Consider the following 17704-nt stretch of genomic DNA (forward strand, 5'->3'; position numbering starts at 1 on the left):
GAAAATCAGATTATTTTGTTAAGCCAATAGCATTTTCTGTAAGCCTTTCCCAAAACATATGGGTAAATTATTGAGTGACAATCTTAAAAATCATCATTGAAGGAAGAGAAAAATAAGCATGGTAGATATTTGCTTGGGAAGAATGTACTTTGCCTTTCAATGAAACCAAAATACATCTTTGTCTGGACAAGTTCAATAAAAATAATTTGCACTTCTGCAGAAGAGAAAATTGATTATCTGCTGCTTTTGTGGCGATGCAGTAGCCCAGATATGTTATTTTATTAAATCTGATTGAAAGTATCAAGGACCCTCATAAATGCTTGAGATGCACTGAATTAAAATGTCTTCCATTAACCTTCTTCACAGAATGAGTGTTGCTGTAGAAGAATCAAAATATGGAGAAGATGGTTCTTTTATTTTAATGGAAAAGGGTTGTAGACAGGGTGAGAAATCAAAACATATTTTATTCTTGAAAGAGATTTGAAATTAAGATTCTACATGATTTAAAATGCAGATACTGGTTGGCTTCTATGCATGCTGCCAGAAACTAGAGCTTTTCAAAATTAAGTTTCATTCAGCTTATTTTGTTTCCTAAATATTCAATACTGAACACTACTTAAACCAATGCTACATGAATCATTAAAGGTAGTATGCAGTTAGAAATTTTATTGGTTTGAAAATTAAAAGTGTAGAAACTACTAGTTTGAAAATATTTTTATAAATTTAGTCTATTATTACTATTCATTCCTCTTTGAGTAGCTTGATACTTTACCTTTTTATTTTATTACTTCTCACTAGTAAAAATCTTACCAAGTTTGTGAGCATCTTGTTTAAACCTCACCCAAACCTTTACCAGTCCATACATTTGAAGATGTGTTATCAGTAATCAACCTGATCATTACTTTATTTTTTATTGGTTACAGTAGTAATTCTCAGATGCTGTCAAATTATGATCTTGTTCACCACAAGTCATCAGCTAAAGTGAAACAAAATCTTCTGGTACTCAAATTGTAACACCAGTTATTAATTGATTTCCAAGTGCTAATGAGGTTTGTGCCACAATATGTGTATTTTTGAATATCACTACTTTATTAGGTAGCTAATACTTTATTTTTCTACTAATTACTCAGCTTTTATATGCTGTGTTCTGGGTAGTATCTTGCACACCACAGACTTTGTGTGTATTAATATTTCTCTAAATTCACATTCTAAATTCATGCTAGGCACTGTGAGCAGCCAAAAGGCAAGAAAAATAACTGGATGTTCAAACACAGGTTAGAAGCCTGTTTGCAAGCAGTTTGTTAATAGAGATCCTACCACAACACAGGCACACAAATTGATGCACCTAAATTCAAAGTGTGATCACACTGGGCTCCCTGTAAAGTCACTAGAATGAAAAAGGAATTATCCAATTAAAGATTCATACCTTATAAAGAAAGCACTATAGTTCTAACTCAAGTACTTCTGTCAGATACCTAAAATTAGATGAAATAAAATTTGCCTTAGCCTGTCATATATCAAGACTGTAAAAATTTGTCTGTATTCTTAGGATTTGAGACTTGTATGATTTGAAAATCTAAAATTGGACGACTCCCATTTTTGGCAAAACATTTTCTCACTCTTAGTAGTATTTTTTTTTAGTTTGTTCAATATTTATATTCAGTACTCCAGTATTTACAGCAGACTAGAACAAAGGTAGTGTGACTTCAAAGGTAATAAAATGACCCACTAGTAAAATGCTAGAAGGTAACTTAAAACTTTCAGTAAGTACACTGAAATATCTTTTTTTTTTTTTCTTTTAGCATTCTTTTTGCAGATGTTAAAGGATTCACCAACCTTTCCACAACTCTGTCAGCCCAGGAGCTGGTCCGAATGCTGAATGAACTCTTTGCCAGATTTGATCGACTCGCACATGTGAGTTAAACACAATTTATTTCTAGAAAGGCAAAATCAGTTCCATGTTTGGCACTTTGGGAAATACCCTCTGATCACTTTGAACAATATATATGTCCAGATTCTCCCCACAGGGGTTTTATATAGCAATTGAAATTGGAAGGCATTGACAAATTTATATGAAAGATGATGAGTTCTGATAGCAAGGAGAAGTTAAGATTGTCATCAGAATTTTGGGCTCCTCTAGTAATGGACAGAGAATGCTATGAAAGCAGATCACCTGCCACAGTGTCTAAGGAAGCTTCATATTTTGGACTTTTTCTTTTTTTTTTTTTTTTTTTTTTTTGTTTTTTTGGTTTTTTTGGTTTTTTTGGTTTTTTTTAAGACCATAGCTTTATTTTGTCTTTTCTTCTGCAACGTGATGAAAGTTAAAAGACGTATTCATTTAAGGTCATCTAATCAGTCCCCACAATCATTGCAGTGGTTAGTTACTAGCAGGGTTTAGGCTGGATTCCATCTAACTCAACAATGAAATCAATTAAACACAGCAGAGGAAATTATTACATCAGGAAAATTAGTTGCTGCTTAATTAGCACTGATCAAAAAAAAAAATACAAGCGGAACATGTTCAGTTTTACTCGGCTTGTATATTTATTTTTTCATGTTTATTTGGTCAAAATTTAATTTAATATGGCTATCTTTAGGTGTCAATATCTGAGCTGAATAATAAGACTTCTAAGTGAAGGCAATGAAGTACATTTCATGGAGTTTATCTAATCATTTATCCAGCCAAATGTAGGTACATACTGTGGGAAAATGCTAATTGCACTGAATATCATAGACCATATTATCTATTTACCATAAAGGGAAACTAAAGTGGCTTGGTCTGATGCACAGATTTGCACCCCTCACTGGCTTTTATACATTTCTGAATTGGGGTTATAGGGTATCTGCACATATATTGCATGGTATCAGTGAGATGCTTTTGGTTTTCTCTCAGCTTACACATTAAAGTCAAGAAAGGCAAGACTTCCATAATTATTGAAATTTCTTTAGATTCAGCTATTTTTATCTCAAATACTAATCTGCTTTCTCTTGTACAGAGTGATGCCATGACCCATTGCCTGAACAGTGGCAAATTAGTAAATGTAAACTACAATATTTGCTTTGCAAACAAAAAGCCCCCATCAGCTCTGGTCTACACTGTAAACCAAGCCAGGTGAAGGAATCACCTCAGTCCTGTCTTTTAGAAAGCTTATAGGAACAATGTCTGCTTTTGTATGGCTAGACAAAAATAGCTACTTGAATTGAAGAAACATATTTTACACCAAATAGAATGTATGTATGTTGCAGAAATATTTTAGGGAGACTATGTATATAAAATGCTTTATTGCCTTGATTTCCATTTCAATTTTGGCTAGCATTCATGGTAATTAACCACTATTTGTAATCATTCCATAAGCTATATTTAGCCAATAGTGATTTTGTATAGAATGGTTATATCCAGTAAAAGGGTTAGGAACAAGGAAGGCATTTACATTTAAAAGTCTAATCCAGTGAATCCTCCTTCACTTGCCACTTAACCCTGAGGTCAACTTCCCTCTTGTTTTTGTTTTTTTTTTTATTTTAAGAGAACTGAAAATTTTTCTTCTTTAAATTCCTAGACATTTTCCCCTCCTCTGTGGTTTTTCACATATCTCTTACTTAAACCTTCTAGAAATCTTTCTCATGCAGTTCTAAATTCATAAATCTTCATGGAGAACACTGAATATCTCACACAATAGTAGGTATCCCAAAAATGTACGTGAATTTATTTTAGAGAAATGTATCAGTCTGTCTTACATAGCCAAGAATTTCTTATCCAGAAATATGTGATTTGGGATAAAAGAACATCTATATCTGCAAAATGTCATTATCACGACAATCACCTCTCAAGTGAATGTCCCAGTCACTAAATTCCAGACCCTAGGCTCCTTCATGCATTTCCTTACCTTTCCTAGTCTGGGAATTCACCTTTTTTTTTAACACATCATTGATTAGAATAGTCCACTGGCCTAGAACAATCCTCTGAAAGGTGGAAGGCACAGGAAAAATCACTGCAGAAACTGAACAGATTTTGCCTAAAAAATTAGAGTGTTATGATCAAGAATAATTAAAATTTAGTAAAAAGAAAGACATTTTGATTATGTTCCTTATTCTGTGACCTGGATGTCATATCTGTGTCATGCCCTGACAATAGAGATGCCTAACAGGGAGGAACCTCTCTTGCTTCTCTAGCAAGGGTTTGGTGTTTCTGTCCAACCCAAGACAAATTCTCCCTCTGCACTTTACAGAAAAACCAAGACTCCACACTGGACTCTTACAGAGGGGACCAGCTGCATAAAATAAAAGGGTCTAAATTTTATATTGAACTTTACCTTTTCCTCCTGAAAATTTTGGAAGTGGACGCTGAGTGGTCCCAGATTTTAAGGACTTGTGAATTACATGAATTACATGGGTACAACCTACCCATCTGATATCACATAAAGCTTTCACACCTGGTAAAGTTTATCTTTTGGAAAAATTCCTGGTCTTCATCTGAATGCAGCAAGAGATGGTCTTGTCTTAATACTTGTCCATCTTGGTAGGATATCCCAGGGACTTAACACTTGCACTGTTAATTCAGTATGGGGTTTTTCCTCATTTGATTTTTCTGACTTTACATCCAGTGATTCTTGCTATGGTCTATCATTCCCAGACAAAAGAAGCATCTTGTAGCCACTGACTTCCTCTGGGAATGCATCTGGATACTTTGGTCAAGGGACTTCTGAGGTTTCCTTTTGATAAAAGAAACAGAACGAACTCATGGCAAAGTTTTTACTCTGTAAAATTTATTCCTGAGAACTACTTTTCTGGAACACCTCCCATTTTTGAGAATCCCTTTTAAAACACTGAAAAAAGTGTTCCTGGACTTACCTCCATGAGTGCAGTGGAGGCAGATCATCACCATTCCTTCTAATCTCTTTTTCCTCAATCACTGTCCAAATGCCATATACATTCTGAATATACAGTAGTGATAACACTATTGTCCTGAAAAATATTGTTTTGGGGTTTTCTGGTCTTGTTGTCACATTGTGACCACCATGTCTGCATGGCAATTGTTTATTTTACTGAATATTTCAAAATCAATAATCTTATTCCTTTTGTAAATGTTATTAGTAATAGTTTTCTATTAATACTTGCCTGTAAATCCTTGACAGGACTTCTGAGAAGTGATCCTTTCAAGGCCTCCCTAGAAGTATCTTCCACTAAGGAGGATTACACAATCACATCTAGATTTCAGATCTATCACTTAACAGGTTGTTAATCAGCTTAACTAGAGTTATCACAAATCTTTAAAATAGTCACTGTTATTCAGACTATTGGAGTTGGCTGAGACTTGCCATCAAAGCAAAGAGGTCAATTGCAGAAAGCTTGAGGTAGTTTCTTCAGATTTTGAGGAAGAAAAATATATAAATCCTTATTTGCTTCTAAATATAAATATTAAATTATAATCTCATATAAAGCATTGTTGGATTTGCTTGAGTATCTTATACTAATCATGTAATATTAAAGAAGACATTTTCACAGCATACTGAAAACTGTAATTTGGCTACGTTTCTTTTTTCTCTTTTTGAGTTTTATTAAGCAATATAGAAGTAATGAAAACTCTCTGGTTTTTTTTAAATCTTCCCTAAGTTACATCAAGTTTGGTGGCATACATTGATGACTATAATTAATAACAAAAAAAAATCCATAATATCTTTATCATTACCACAGAATACTCTGGACAAAAGTTAGAGCTCAGTTCAATATTTCTTCCAAGAAAACTGTAATAGTATGTTATATACAGCTACTTTCCATTTCTAATCACTCTCTGATATTTGTAAAAGATTTATAGATATTAAAGAGAAAAGTGACATTTACCAAAAAATAAAAATAAGTTGACATAAAACAGAACTGAAGAAAACATTTCCTTATATCTACTTCATCTACTGAAAGGCCTAAATAGAAACTTAATTAATATTAATACTTTCCTTAGGCAGAAATTTTGAGAAGAGAAGGGAAATAAGATGACATTCAGCAAGTTACTTAAGCCTAAAAAGAGTCCTGTTTTAGTGAAATTACAGTTATTTTTGATGTTTGTTTTTCCTCTGCCTTCTCTGCAGTGCTAGATGTCAGCCAATACCAGGATTTAAATTACCATATTTCTAAATTAATCTATACTCTCTGTAGATTCAGATATGACAAAGAGGAAAGAGTAAAACCCTAAATAAAGGAGCTTATTAAAGGACTGATGGGGTTTTGTTTATTTTTTTCTAAGGAGGAATCTTTTTCTGTACCCTTGGTTAAATTGTCTCCTGTGATGCTGTACACAAGCTGTCAAAAATTCCATCAACAGTGTATTGCACTCTTGTGGCTGCTGTTTCCAGGGGTGGAAACCTGCCTGACTTCCAGGCTGCACAAGAGCACATCACCCACCCCAAAGCCCCAGGAAAACACCTGCCCCTGCTGGTGGCAGGAAGGGGAGACTGGAGGGCTTTGAGAGCTTTTCTGTTTTCTTGATAAAGACACCCCCATTGCAGTGCTTTACTGTCCCAGGCCACATTTCAGCTCTGAGCTGGCAGTGCTTTGTTCCATGGTGAAATTATCTTCAAGCATGTATTCCAGGATTCCAGAGACTTCCTAAAAAAACCTGCTTTAAACATATGTGCCAGGTGTGAGTTTTTTCATGTGTATATGTTTGGGGTGCTATAGCAAGAAGGAGAGTTTCTGGATTACAAGTATGCAGATATAATAATTAGCTCATTATAAAAACATTGTATTAATTTATAGTAAGGAGATGTAGTGAATGCTCTTTTTGCAGTGTTTAATTCTGAGGTGTTTTTCCTTCCACCCAGTGTCAATAATGAATTGTATAATACTAATGGATAAACAGCCTTGTTCACAATATTCTCCTTACATTTACAGTTTTTCAGATAGTAAAGAGCCAATCAAAAGAACTAATGAGTCAAATAGACCCCAGCCCAGAAAATACTTTTAGAAGTGATAGTATACATGTTTTTTAATGAAAAAATTCAGATGAAAATTATAGATTAAATAAACTATTTTTTAATTTTTCCCAGTAATTTATAAACTAAGAATTACTCAAATTCAACCTCCCCCAAAAAGAAGGCCCAATTTGTGGCTAAATTGGGATTTGAATTAAATTAGGCTTCACAAGTACATTCTGGGGAATTCTCCAACTCATCCTTAATAGACTCATAGAATAATTAAGGCTGGAAAAGATCTCTAAGATTAGCCATTTACCTAACACTTCCAGGGCCAGTCCTGAGCCATGTCCCTAAGCAGCACATCCATGTGTCTTTTAATTACCTTCAGGGCTGACAACTCAACTGCTTTCCCAAGCAGCCTGTTCCAATGCTTGGCAACCCTTCAAATGAAGAAATTTTACCCAATATCCAATCTAAATCTCTGCTGGAGCAACCTGAGGTCTTTTCCTCTTGTCCTGGCTTTTGTTACTTGGGAGAAGAGGCTGACCCCCACCTGGCCATGACCTCTCTCTTGGCCACTTGGGCACACCCTGGCTCATGTTCTAGTGCTGTTGGCCAATGTCCCATGTACCTGAAGCAATTAACTTCTAGAAACTCCTAAGGGGCAGATTTTCCAAGCAGAATTGTTCCTGTCTTAGCTAGAGAGAAACACTTTGAATCTTTCTCATGGGGATTTCTGTCCCTGAAATCACTTAAAGCATAGTCTTCTAATTAACATGAGCTGGCAAGGCAAGTTGCTCACCAGACACAGCAATCATAGAAGTTTTCTTCTGTGTCAAGGAGCAAAGCTGTTGATATAATATATTATAAAACTCATTCACCAACATGCCTCAATTCCTTCTGCAGCATGAGAGACTCAAACCTTTTTACAGAGAAATTCTAAACACCCCATTATAGATTATTCTAAAGAAAAAAAAAAACACTCCTTTTAGGGCAAATTAAAATATGTAGAAAGTGTTTAATATAGGGCCATACTTACACATTCCCTAGTTCAGACAAATCAAAGACTGCCCCATTTTTCTCTTTATGTGTATAAAAACTAGAAACAATCTTTGTAACTGTGTACCATATCTGGTCCTTTCTGCCTACATGACCAGGCTTGAGAACCCTCCTCCATCTGGCTCTCTCAAGGTCCCAGTTCTGTTTCCCAAAGTGGCAGAGCTGCAAAGAGGGAATTTGGATGGGCCTCTCTCACCAACCCACCCCAAAACAGACTGCTGATTAAGAGCTTTGGCCTAGCCCCCACCCATGCTGAGAAATGAGCTTTATCCAGGTTTCCTCTGCCTTTGGCACAGGTTTCAGGAACTGAGCTATTGTACACAAAGGCCAAGTCCCTTCCTCCTCCCATTCTGGCTGCCTCTTAAAAGAAGACTTATGTGTATGACTTCTCTTTGTTCTGTAGTTCAGTTGCAGTAATTTTTCATCCCCAACTTTTCAAACTTTTAGCTTGAAATTACAAAAATTGCAAGAAAAAAATTTTGAGTTTTCTGTGATCTGCTTGCTGTCCTATGGGACTCCCTTCAAAACTAGGTGAAATGATTAATTCAGCACTGGCAGGATTGAAAAAGTGGCATAGCTTATGAAACAAAATCACTTTTTTTCCCTTGTCAGAAATTTAGCCCAAGGAAACAAGAAATATTAATGAAGTCTCTGACTGTGTCTTTCAGTAACTTGATATTTGAGCAACTTATTTCTGCAGCTCCACCTTCTGCCAATTTGCTTTGCTTCCTTTCCAGTCACTAGGGGTTTATTTAATAAGCTCAAACATAAATCATTCACCACATACGAGGTAATTATTTATGAAAAATCTGCATATTTTCCTTTTCTTTGGATTTAGGTGGATTGGAAAAAGGTTTCTTATCAATTGCCACTGAATTAATCTTGAATTATTATTAAAAATATTTGTGTGTTTGAGTCTGTTCAATATCCCCAGGCAAAAATTCTGATTTAAATTGGTCTTGGCAGAATCAGGCCCCTTAATCTTCCACTTGCAGCAAATGAAAAGCTGTAAATAAGGGGAGAAAAGAGCCCCTATTTGTGACATGCTGAGATTTTAATAGATCCCTTCAATAAATGCTATTAATGAATGAGTATTGGAGGGGGTGTGAGGCTGATGGATACTGATGTGAATGTCTGTATAATATCAGCTGTCATTTACAAGCCCAAGGACAACTTCTAGAATTGCATATGAAGAAGGGAAGAGGAATAGAATAAATTAAGAAGGAGATGATGATAGCTCACAAGTGCAAGGATTTAGCACCATTGTGAAAAATATTTCCTGTATCAAAGTCCCTGCATGACAATTTCCACTTATTTAAATAATTTACTCATTTTACAGTTTCTTCATACATATTTAGAGATTTTTCATTCATTTTAATTTAATATCAACTTGCCATTCTTAGATACCATTGCAGTGAGATGATTTTTGGAAGTGGGCTTGAGCTCTACAGTGCGAGAAAAATCTTGATTGCTACTAATATCATTTTATACCACTGAGAAGTGACAAAAGTCAGTCTCTGACTTAAAAATAGAGCATGGCTCACACATTATCCATGTATCTAACCTTAATGCTCTCAAACATCCAGTCTGACAAAGCTTTGAGTCTAAACTGTAGAAGTGATTAAGCTAGTGAGTTATCTGAGGGAATCTCAGGAGACCAGGCAGTTCTCCTCTGCCAAAGGCAGATACCATTAGCCCCATCCTTCTTGAGAATCATTGAATTATCTTCCTCTAGATGAAATATTTCCAGTGATAAAATCCCATAGTTTACATTTGAAATGAGTATGATGGGAATAATTAGGGAAGAATAAAAAATGCAAAAGCAATGTAGGAAGGCTGTAACACAGATCCCATTTAGCAGTTATAATTTGATTAACAGGAAAAAAAATAGGAAGACAAGGAGTCATTTAAAAGCTCTCTGTGGTTTCTTGTTCCAGTAGAGACACCTTGCCCAACCCCTGCAATGTTCCACAGGACACAAATCTTATATTTGCTAGTCCTGTGTGGGAGTTTCACATTCCCAGAGTCTTACAGGAACATGGTGAGTTTAGATAGAGAAAGCTGAGCTGAAGCCCAGCCAACTGCTTCAGCTGAGACTGAATGAGCCCCCAGGCTTCCCTGGCTCCTGGCCTGGCTCTCCTTGGGCTGCACTGCTGGCTGGCACTGGGACCCTGACACAGCCACCTCCCTGTGGATTTTGCACTCCCTGGATGACTCCCTGAGCTTTGGCAAACCAGCTGGCACCACAGGACAAAAAAAAACATTCCTAGCACTGGAATGCATTTCCTGTGTCACACACATGCACTCACATGTGCATACATCAGACCCTCATTAGCAGATCTTGACATCCATTGAGATTCTTATTCTTACAGAAACCAAATTCCTCTGAAGTTGTCTGTTTTATTCTGAATTTCAGACCTGCTGGAAGGTGATACAAGTCTCCTCTGAATTTGCTGGAATCAGCACTTTAGCCACTTTATGTGAGGCATTGAGAATCAAACAACAGTCTTCTCCTGTTGAAGGCTATGGTCTTTAACTGTGCTGAAATAAATTCTCACTTAATAGGGGTTTCCCATATCATCAGATAGGTATAATAAATATTAAAGTTAAAAATGTAATTTAAAAATTAAAATATAATAATGTTGAGATATATCTTTCTTCTTTCTTTTCTTCCAGTCTTTATTTCTTTCCTAAACATTTACTGTTTTTCCTTTTATTCCCCTCTATTCTACTATTAGGTTATTATTTGTAAAGTATTTGTTGTGGCTCTGAATAAAGTGCTGCTTTTTGATTTAGTCCTCCTCAGTCAAGCCAATGTGACATTACACATGATCCTTTTACACTGTAGATGTAAAAGTAAACATCACTTATAGTAAGAATGAATTGGATGGGACCTTTAGAAAAGTCAGAGAACTCTAGAATCTTCATTCTTATATCTTCATTTGCATTTTGTCTAAATGAGGAACATGAAGGGAAGCTTAAGGAAGCTCACATTGTTTGATGTGCACTGATTTATGCCATTGAGTCCTACCTACTTGTCAATTAACTTTTATGTTTCATAGTTTCACTCTATAGTTAAAAATTAGGTGTGGAAATGATGGTGATAAAATGAGATCTCTAATTTTTTTCATTGAGGGGGAACTGTTTAAAAAAAAAAAAAAGTTGTTTTGGAGGGGTTTAGGACATAGAATTTAATTTGAAACCAATATGAAAAATTCCCAGTGTGTGGATCTGCAGAGGGGCTGAAAAGAAGGGGTTGAGGAAAGAGGAGAGTTACATATGAATTTTGGCATTTTAGAAGCCTGAGTTCAATCTGGAATTTTGTGTGAAACTTGGATAGCAAGGCATTGCACTCTCAAAGGCAGAACTGGTTCTAGCTGGAGACTTAACTAAATCTTCAAACACAGTCAGTTCCCACTGATGGTTTAAGGAGATTTAGGGGTGAATCAGCTTTCTTTGGCCATGTGCCCAGAGCAGATTTTACCCTTGCTGGCATGCTTAAGGCTTCAGCTGACTTCACAGAAAGCTTTGGGTAAAAGTGTGTGGATTGTGTGTTCCACTCCAGGATTGTGCAAGGCTTGTCTGAGGTTGACTACAAAGCTTCATTCTCCCTAAGCAAAAATTTGAATGGAACCTGTACTTGATTCCTGGGAGAAACAGTATTCACAATTGCTCCCAGATCCAACTTAAATTTTTCTTTTCAAAGGTCTGCCACTGCAGCCTTTACTGATTGATTATTAATACCATGCTCAATATTTCAATGACTTTCCATCATAAAAACACTTCCTTGACACAGCTTGTAATGTTCTCTGTTCCTGTGCATTGCATCCTGTGAGCAGAACACATTGGGCAAATTTACAGCTAATCTTGGTCTCATGTGCTGGTCTGGGAACTGCAAAATTTCATCAACTCAGGTATTCCTATTCATTGCAACAAGATCTTTTAAAATAATGAACAAATCACACAATAATATTCTCTTTCAGTATGTAATGATACTGTTAATATGTATTTTAGAAATTAAATTCACCATTTGCTCATAGGGTAAAGGATGTCTCTAAAATAATTTATCCCAGCATGAGCCCAATGCAAAACAGCTTCTTTGAGATCCTTGCCATGCAGATACTTGATCAGTTCCTATAGCTATTGGGAATATTTTAGTGTGACTGTGGAAACTTTAGGTGGGAAGGGATTTCAGTGGGAGGAAAGAGGTTTTTCATTTATTTCCAGTGTAAAAACTGGGCAGGAAAACATGCCCTGGAGGAACATAACCTAAATTGGGTTATTCATTATCTCAGCTGGCTTTTCTGAATCCTTGGCCTATGTGCCACCTAGCTGTGATAAAACCTTTCTCCTCATCAGCAAGGACATCTCTGATTAGCATAAAAGAAAAATCACTATACCCTTTCTTGCTGCAAATGTAAAGGTACTTTATTTCAAAAGTGGTATAAATCACAATTATACTAGTGGCAAGCCAGAAACATCCAGAAACAAGGTGGGGGTATAGTTAATAATAATAATAATAATAATAATAATAATAATAATAATAATAATAATAATAATAATAATTTTTCAACCAATTTTACTTTCACCTTAAAATTATGAAAAATGTGCAAACGTTTTCTTTCTCTTTGATGCATTTGTGCACAGGAGCATCATTGTCTCAGAATAAAGATCCTGGGGGATTGTTACTACTGCGTGTCGGGGCTCCCAGAACCTCGCCAGGACCACGCACACTGCTGTGTTGAAATGGGGCTCAGCATGATCAAAACCATCAGGTAATGCTTTTTCTTCCTCCTGATTCATTGAGCCTGGCAGTTCTCTGAACTTCTTACCTGAGAATGCTATCACTAGACAAGGAATTATTCTGTTGGTTCAAAAATCTCAGCGTTATCACTGTGAAAAGGACAGGACTTTTTTGATCCACAGAATGATGGGAACAGTGACTAAAATGATTTTATTAACCTGTGCTACTTCAGAGATGTGACACAATAGCTATGTGTGTAACTGAGAGGTTCCACAGTCCTTGGCAGTTCTCACTTTGTATTGTTGTCGATTTCAAGGTGAGACTGAAGAGGAGGAGTCTGAATTGCTTCCTATAATCCCTTTAATAAAATTAAATTACAGTATAAACACAAAATAGACAGCTGTGGCTAGCCTTTAGCTTGGAAACTAGCTCATAGACAAACTCATAAGTACTGAGATTTTCCAGATGAACAAATTTTACCTACTAAATTAGGTTCTTGCTTAAATTCACAAGCATTGGAAGTGTTTTAATGAAAGAATGTGTTTCCATCATGTAAATATAATTATGTTGCTGTTAGATTATTGTATTTTGATGCAATTATAATTAATAACAATCATGTTTCAGCAGCCTGTGGGTAGAGCTTGTCCAGTGAGTTACCATGACATTGGCTGACATCTAACACTCCAAGAGAGGTTTTGTCCATCTTTTTGAAACTTATGGGTTTTTACTATATAACATATCAGTAAAAAAATTATTGAGTTTCTCATATTCAAATACGTTTTCTGTTGTTTTCTTCCCTAAATAGTGTTGCCTAACATGAGCATTCTCCTCTTTCCCTGGATATTTTGCTGTCCAATCTCTTAGTCTGCTTCTTGTCCAGACCTCTTTGCCCATTTTATCTGGGTCTGTCTCATGACATACATCAGACAGTTAATGCACACTGCAGCTGCATTACTGAGCTCTTAATAGAGAAAGAATATGACTAAAATTAATTAATGGAAAACTTAACTGAATAATGATTATGCAACAGTGATATCTAAGAAGGCTGGATTCAATTATCACAGGCTAAATGTTTAATAAAGTAATCAATACTTTGCTTCTGGAATCCCCACAGTGAAAGTGAAACATGACTTAGAGAACACAGAGATGAAAAAAAATTGTATTATTAAAATTTTTTGGATACACACATCAGATCTTTTGCATTTCTTTGGTAACAACACCTGCAGACAATCCATTGTAAGCCCTTTTTCCTCTAAGACAATAAATTTCTCTCCATCTCCTTACACAGGTGGAGGTCTGTGACACCCCATGCCCTCCAGTGAACAGGGTCTTGAAGGCAGTAATCCAGTAGAAATGGTGCTCTATTTTTAGTATCTTAAATGACAGCTGCAGTCACTCAGAGCTGTGACACCAAAGTCCACCAGGACTTGGGTCATCCATCACAGCCTAATTCAGTTCAGATTACCTCCAATTTATTTGATAATCCCAGTATCTGATTTTCTGTCTATGCAATGAGGATGGTTCTTCCCCCAGGCTTTTCTGTTCAGAGTTCATAGGCCTTATGTTGCTTATCTTAATGTGTGTTTCTGCAGCTCACAGGGAGGATCAATCCTGCCATAGAAATACTTCTGCCCACATTTCTGAGAGAATTTGGAGTTATCTACAGTCTATTAATTAGAATTTAAGAAGTAGATACCTCTTAAATTTATGATGAAAAAAACACACTCTTTATAAAAGTGAGTTTTTTATCACATTGGTCCCCACAGAATTCACCATCTTAAAAATGTGACAGAAATAACATTTTGATGATTAGAAAAATTTTTATCTTCATCAGATGATTTCAGAAAATGAATATTTTTTAAGTCTAAGATAATAGGGAGATGATCCAAGATATGAGAAACCATCTTTCAGATTTGTGAGTTGCATTGAAGTTACACAGACAAACATTTCTCTCCATTGACAAGAGGTGGTTGGGAATGTTGTACCAATCAGTACAAACCTTCTGGTGAGGCAGTGCCCAAAAACCCCTGTGATCTCAGGATACCACTGCTGAATACTCTTTCTACTGTCCTTGATGACTCCATGGTCAAAGGGAATAGAACAAGAATGTCAGATCCATTCATTACCCAACATGGAAAATAAATCTACATGGACAGATTGTTTTGCAAGGGACTTCTGATTGTTCTCATACAGCTCGAATCCATGCAGCTAAATTGTTAATTTATTGTTAATTGAGACTCTACAACTTGATTTTAAGCTTGAGTCTTGCAGCTCCCCTACTCTCTTTGCAAATGAAAGGAATTTCTCAGAACTCAACAAAATAATTCAAGATCATTATTTTCTCTGTAATGTTTTCTTGCACCACCATGCTTTGTTAAAAATCTCATAAAAGAGGCACTACTGTTGTTATTCCAATCTGTCTTTTAGTTCTTTGCCCCCCTAACTGTTGAGAACAATTGATGGGTAACTTATAATCACAGGAAGATTCCATGGGATCTGATATTTACTCCAAAGTAAAGTAGTTTTACTCCACCACATTTGGGCATGAGAAAAAATCCTTATTCCATCTGTGCTGCAAAACTCAATGACCTGTAAATTCTGTTTAGCTGCAGCTGGAAATGTGAATTAAAGTAAAAAGGAAATTCTCTTCACAAGGAGTTCTTTTATTCAGCTGGTGTTCACATGCAGCAATAACTCTCGTGTTTAATTTTAATGTATTAATGCCTCTCTGTACTGATTGTTGATGGAAATGGGATTCCAGTAGAATGTTTAGTCACCAGATGATAATGTTTCATTTTATCAATTATCACCCAAGCTAAGTGCATGTCAGGAATAACACCACCTTCTCAAATGTCCTTATTCCTAAAACCTCTGTGGCTAGGAGTAGAGGGGAAGGGAGATTGTATGAGACTCAGCTCCTCAAGGTCTCACCTTCATAGTGTAATGATGGAAATGGCACAATATATACAGCAGTGGAAATTCAAACAAACCTTTGTGCTGGTATATATGCTTCATAAATTAAGGAGTCCTTTGTTGGATCATTTGTTGGATCATTTCCCACTAAAAACCATCTGAAAGAGCAACTATTATGACAGAATAAATGGTCCCTGCAATATAGGCTAAACTCCAGAAATTAGATAACAGCTTGTCTTCATTAAAAGTCTGTAATTAAGTACAAATATTAAGGCAAATTCATGAGAGAGGGAAAAAAAGGAAAACCAGAAAAAGCCAAACAAAACCCAAAACTAAAAATATATCAACTTTTTCAGACAACTGACTACCCTGGCAGGTTTCCTGCTTTTAGCATGAAAAAACTGCTTTTAACATTATCTGTTGAGTATTAACAAAAATCATGAAATGATCAATTCTTGTTAAAGAAGTTACTCAGTCAGTAAAAGAGACAGAAATTGCTTTCATATTCTATTATTAATAAACTATTTAATTATATAATTATATATTAATATCATTCATCCACGAAACACAGTCAAGGCTATATTGGAAAAATGGCCTAGGAGTGTGGATGTAGATGCAGATATGGATGTGGATGTAGATGTGGATGTGGATGTAGATGTGGATGTGGGTGTAGATGTAGATGTAGATGCAGATGCAGATGCAGATATGGATGTAAATGTGGATGTGGATGTGGATGTGGATGTAGATGTAGATGCAGATGCAGATGTAGATGCAGATGTAGATGTAGATGTAGATGTAGATTACTATAGAGTTTTTATAACATAAGTTTCAAATGAAAAGGTAAACTTCTAACAATATTGTGTATGGTGCCTTGTGCTGTGTTATTTTCCTGCCTGTCAGAGCAGATTGACACAAGAAAGAAGAATGCAGCAGTATTAACTCTGCCCATGTTTCAGACAGTTTCTGTCTGAACTCAGACCAAGTCAGTTATATTAGTGATAGGTATGACAATATGAAACTTCTCCAGGTAATAGTTTCTGCCTACATTAGATTCCACTTCTAAATGCAAGGTAATCTCATCCTGGTGCTATTTTACACTGGTTCCTTGGGAAAATACCTACATAAATTGTAAATTCAACTTGTGTAGAGTTCATCTATGAAGTGTTACATCCCATAAGTCACATTACCTGCACTGTACCATTCAAAGTGTTCAGTAGTTTATTGTATCCTGTTACTAGCTTTTTTAAATAATGGATATCACCTTCACAGACATGACACAATTCCCAGAGTCACACTGAAAAGATCACTTACCTCACTTCATCTACTATCTTGTCGTGCCTGTTTTAAAAAGCATCTGCATTCCTTTAGGAAAATTCAATAATTCTGTTGAGTCAAACCAGAATGTTCCCTATATAACTGAACCTTATGGTCAGAGGACAGTTCAGTTAGCAGGACACACAGATCACTTGTTCACCCTTCTGCTCACAGCAGAGACAGCTGAGACCCTTACTAGCTTCATCCAGAATACATAGGCTTTCATATTTCACCTGCATGAGGATGATAATGACCATGTCCTGATGGGTAAATTGAACAACCCCAGAGAATTTTAGCCAGACTGGCCAACTCCACTCTTCTGAAGTTATTTTGCTTTAAAACCAGGCAGTTGCATTCAAATTACCTACTAGAAATGGCCTTCATCACATTCAAGCTGTTGAACCTGGGAGCAGGTTGTGAAAGGGCTTGTTGAGAATGAAAAAGCATTCTGGGATTATTTTAAGTATCTCAAAGCATAGACATAACCTTGCACAATTGAACTGGCCAGCACAGAGGCAGCCAGTGAGTCACTCTCAATCTGCAGGGTCTGATTTCCAGGGCATTCAGATTTTTAACAGCTACAGAAAAGGCTGAAAAGCAAATTTCTGACTCTTGGCTCACCTTCTTCATGCAAATAAGAAAGATTTCAATTAACACCACAGAAATCAAATTCTCATCAAAGAATGCTGACCAGAACGAAATGACAAGATCCAATTAAAATCATTGAATTTTTTTATCTCTGGCTAGACTGAAATGAGATGAATGGCAA

At 36.1% G+C, this 17704-nt stretch overlaps 1 protein-coding gene across 2 annotated transcripts in view; it reads left to right on the top strand.

The window, feature by feature from the left end:
- Nucleotides 1–17704, top strand: part of ADCY8 (adenylate cyclase 8) — a 117543-nt gene that overhangs the window by 49670 nt on the left and 50169 nt on the right. For both annotated transcript variants that reach the window (XM_056484033.1, XM_056484034.1), the window contains exons 4-5: nucleotides 1803–1914; nucleotides 12612–12739. In XM_056484033.1, the coding sequence (XP_056340008.1) occupies nucleotides 1803–1914; nucleotides 12612–12739 (240 nt within the window). The remainder of the gene's footprint in view (nucleotides 1–1802; nucleotides 1915–12611; nucleotides 12740–17704) is intronic.

The sequence above is a fragment of the Oenanthe melanoleuca genome, chromosome 2 (assembly GCF_029582105.1).
Source record: "Oenanthe melanoleuca isolate GR-GAL-2019-014 chromosome 2, OMel1.0, whole genome shotgun sequence".
Taxonomy (NCBI): Eukaryota; Metazoa; Chordata; class Aves; order Passeriformes; family Muscicapidae; genus Oenanthe; species Oenanthe melanoleuca.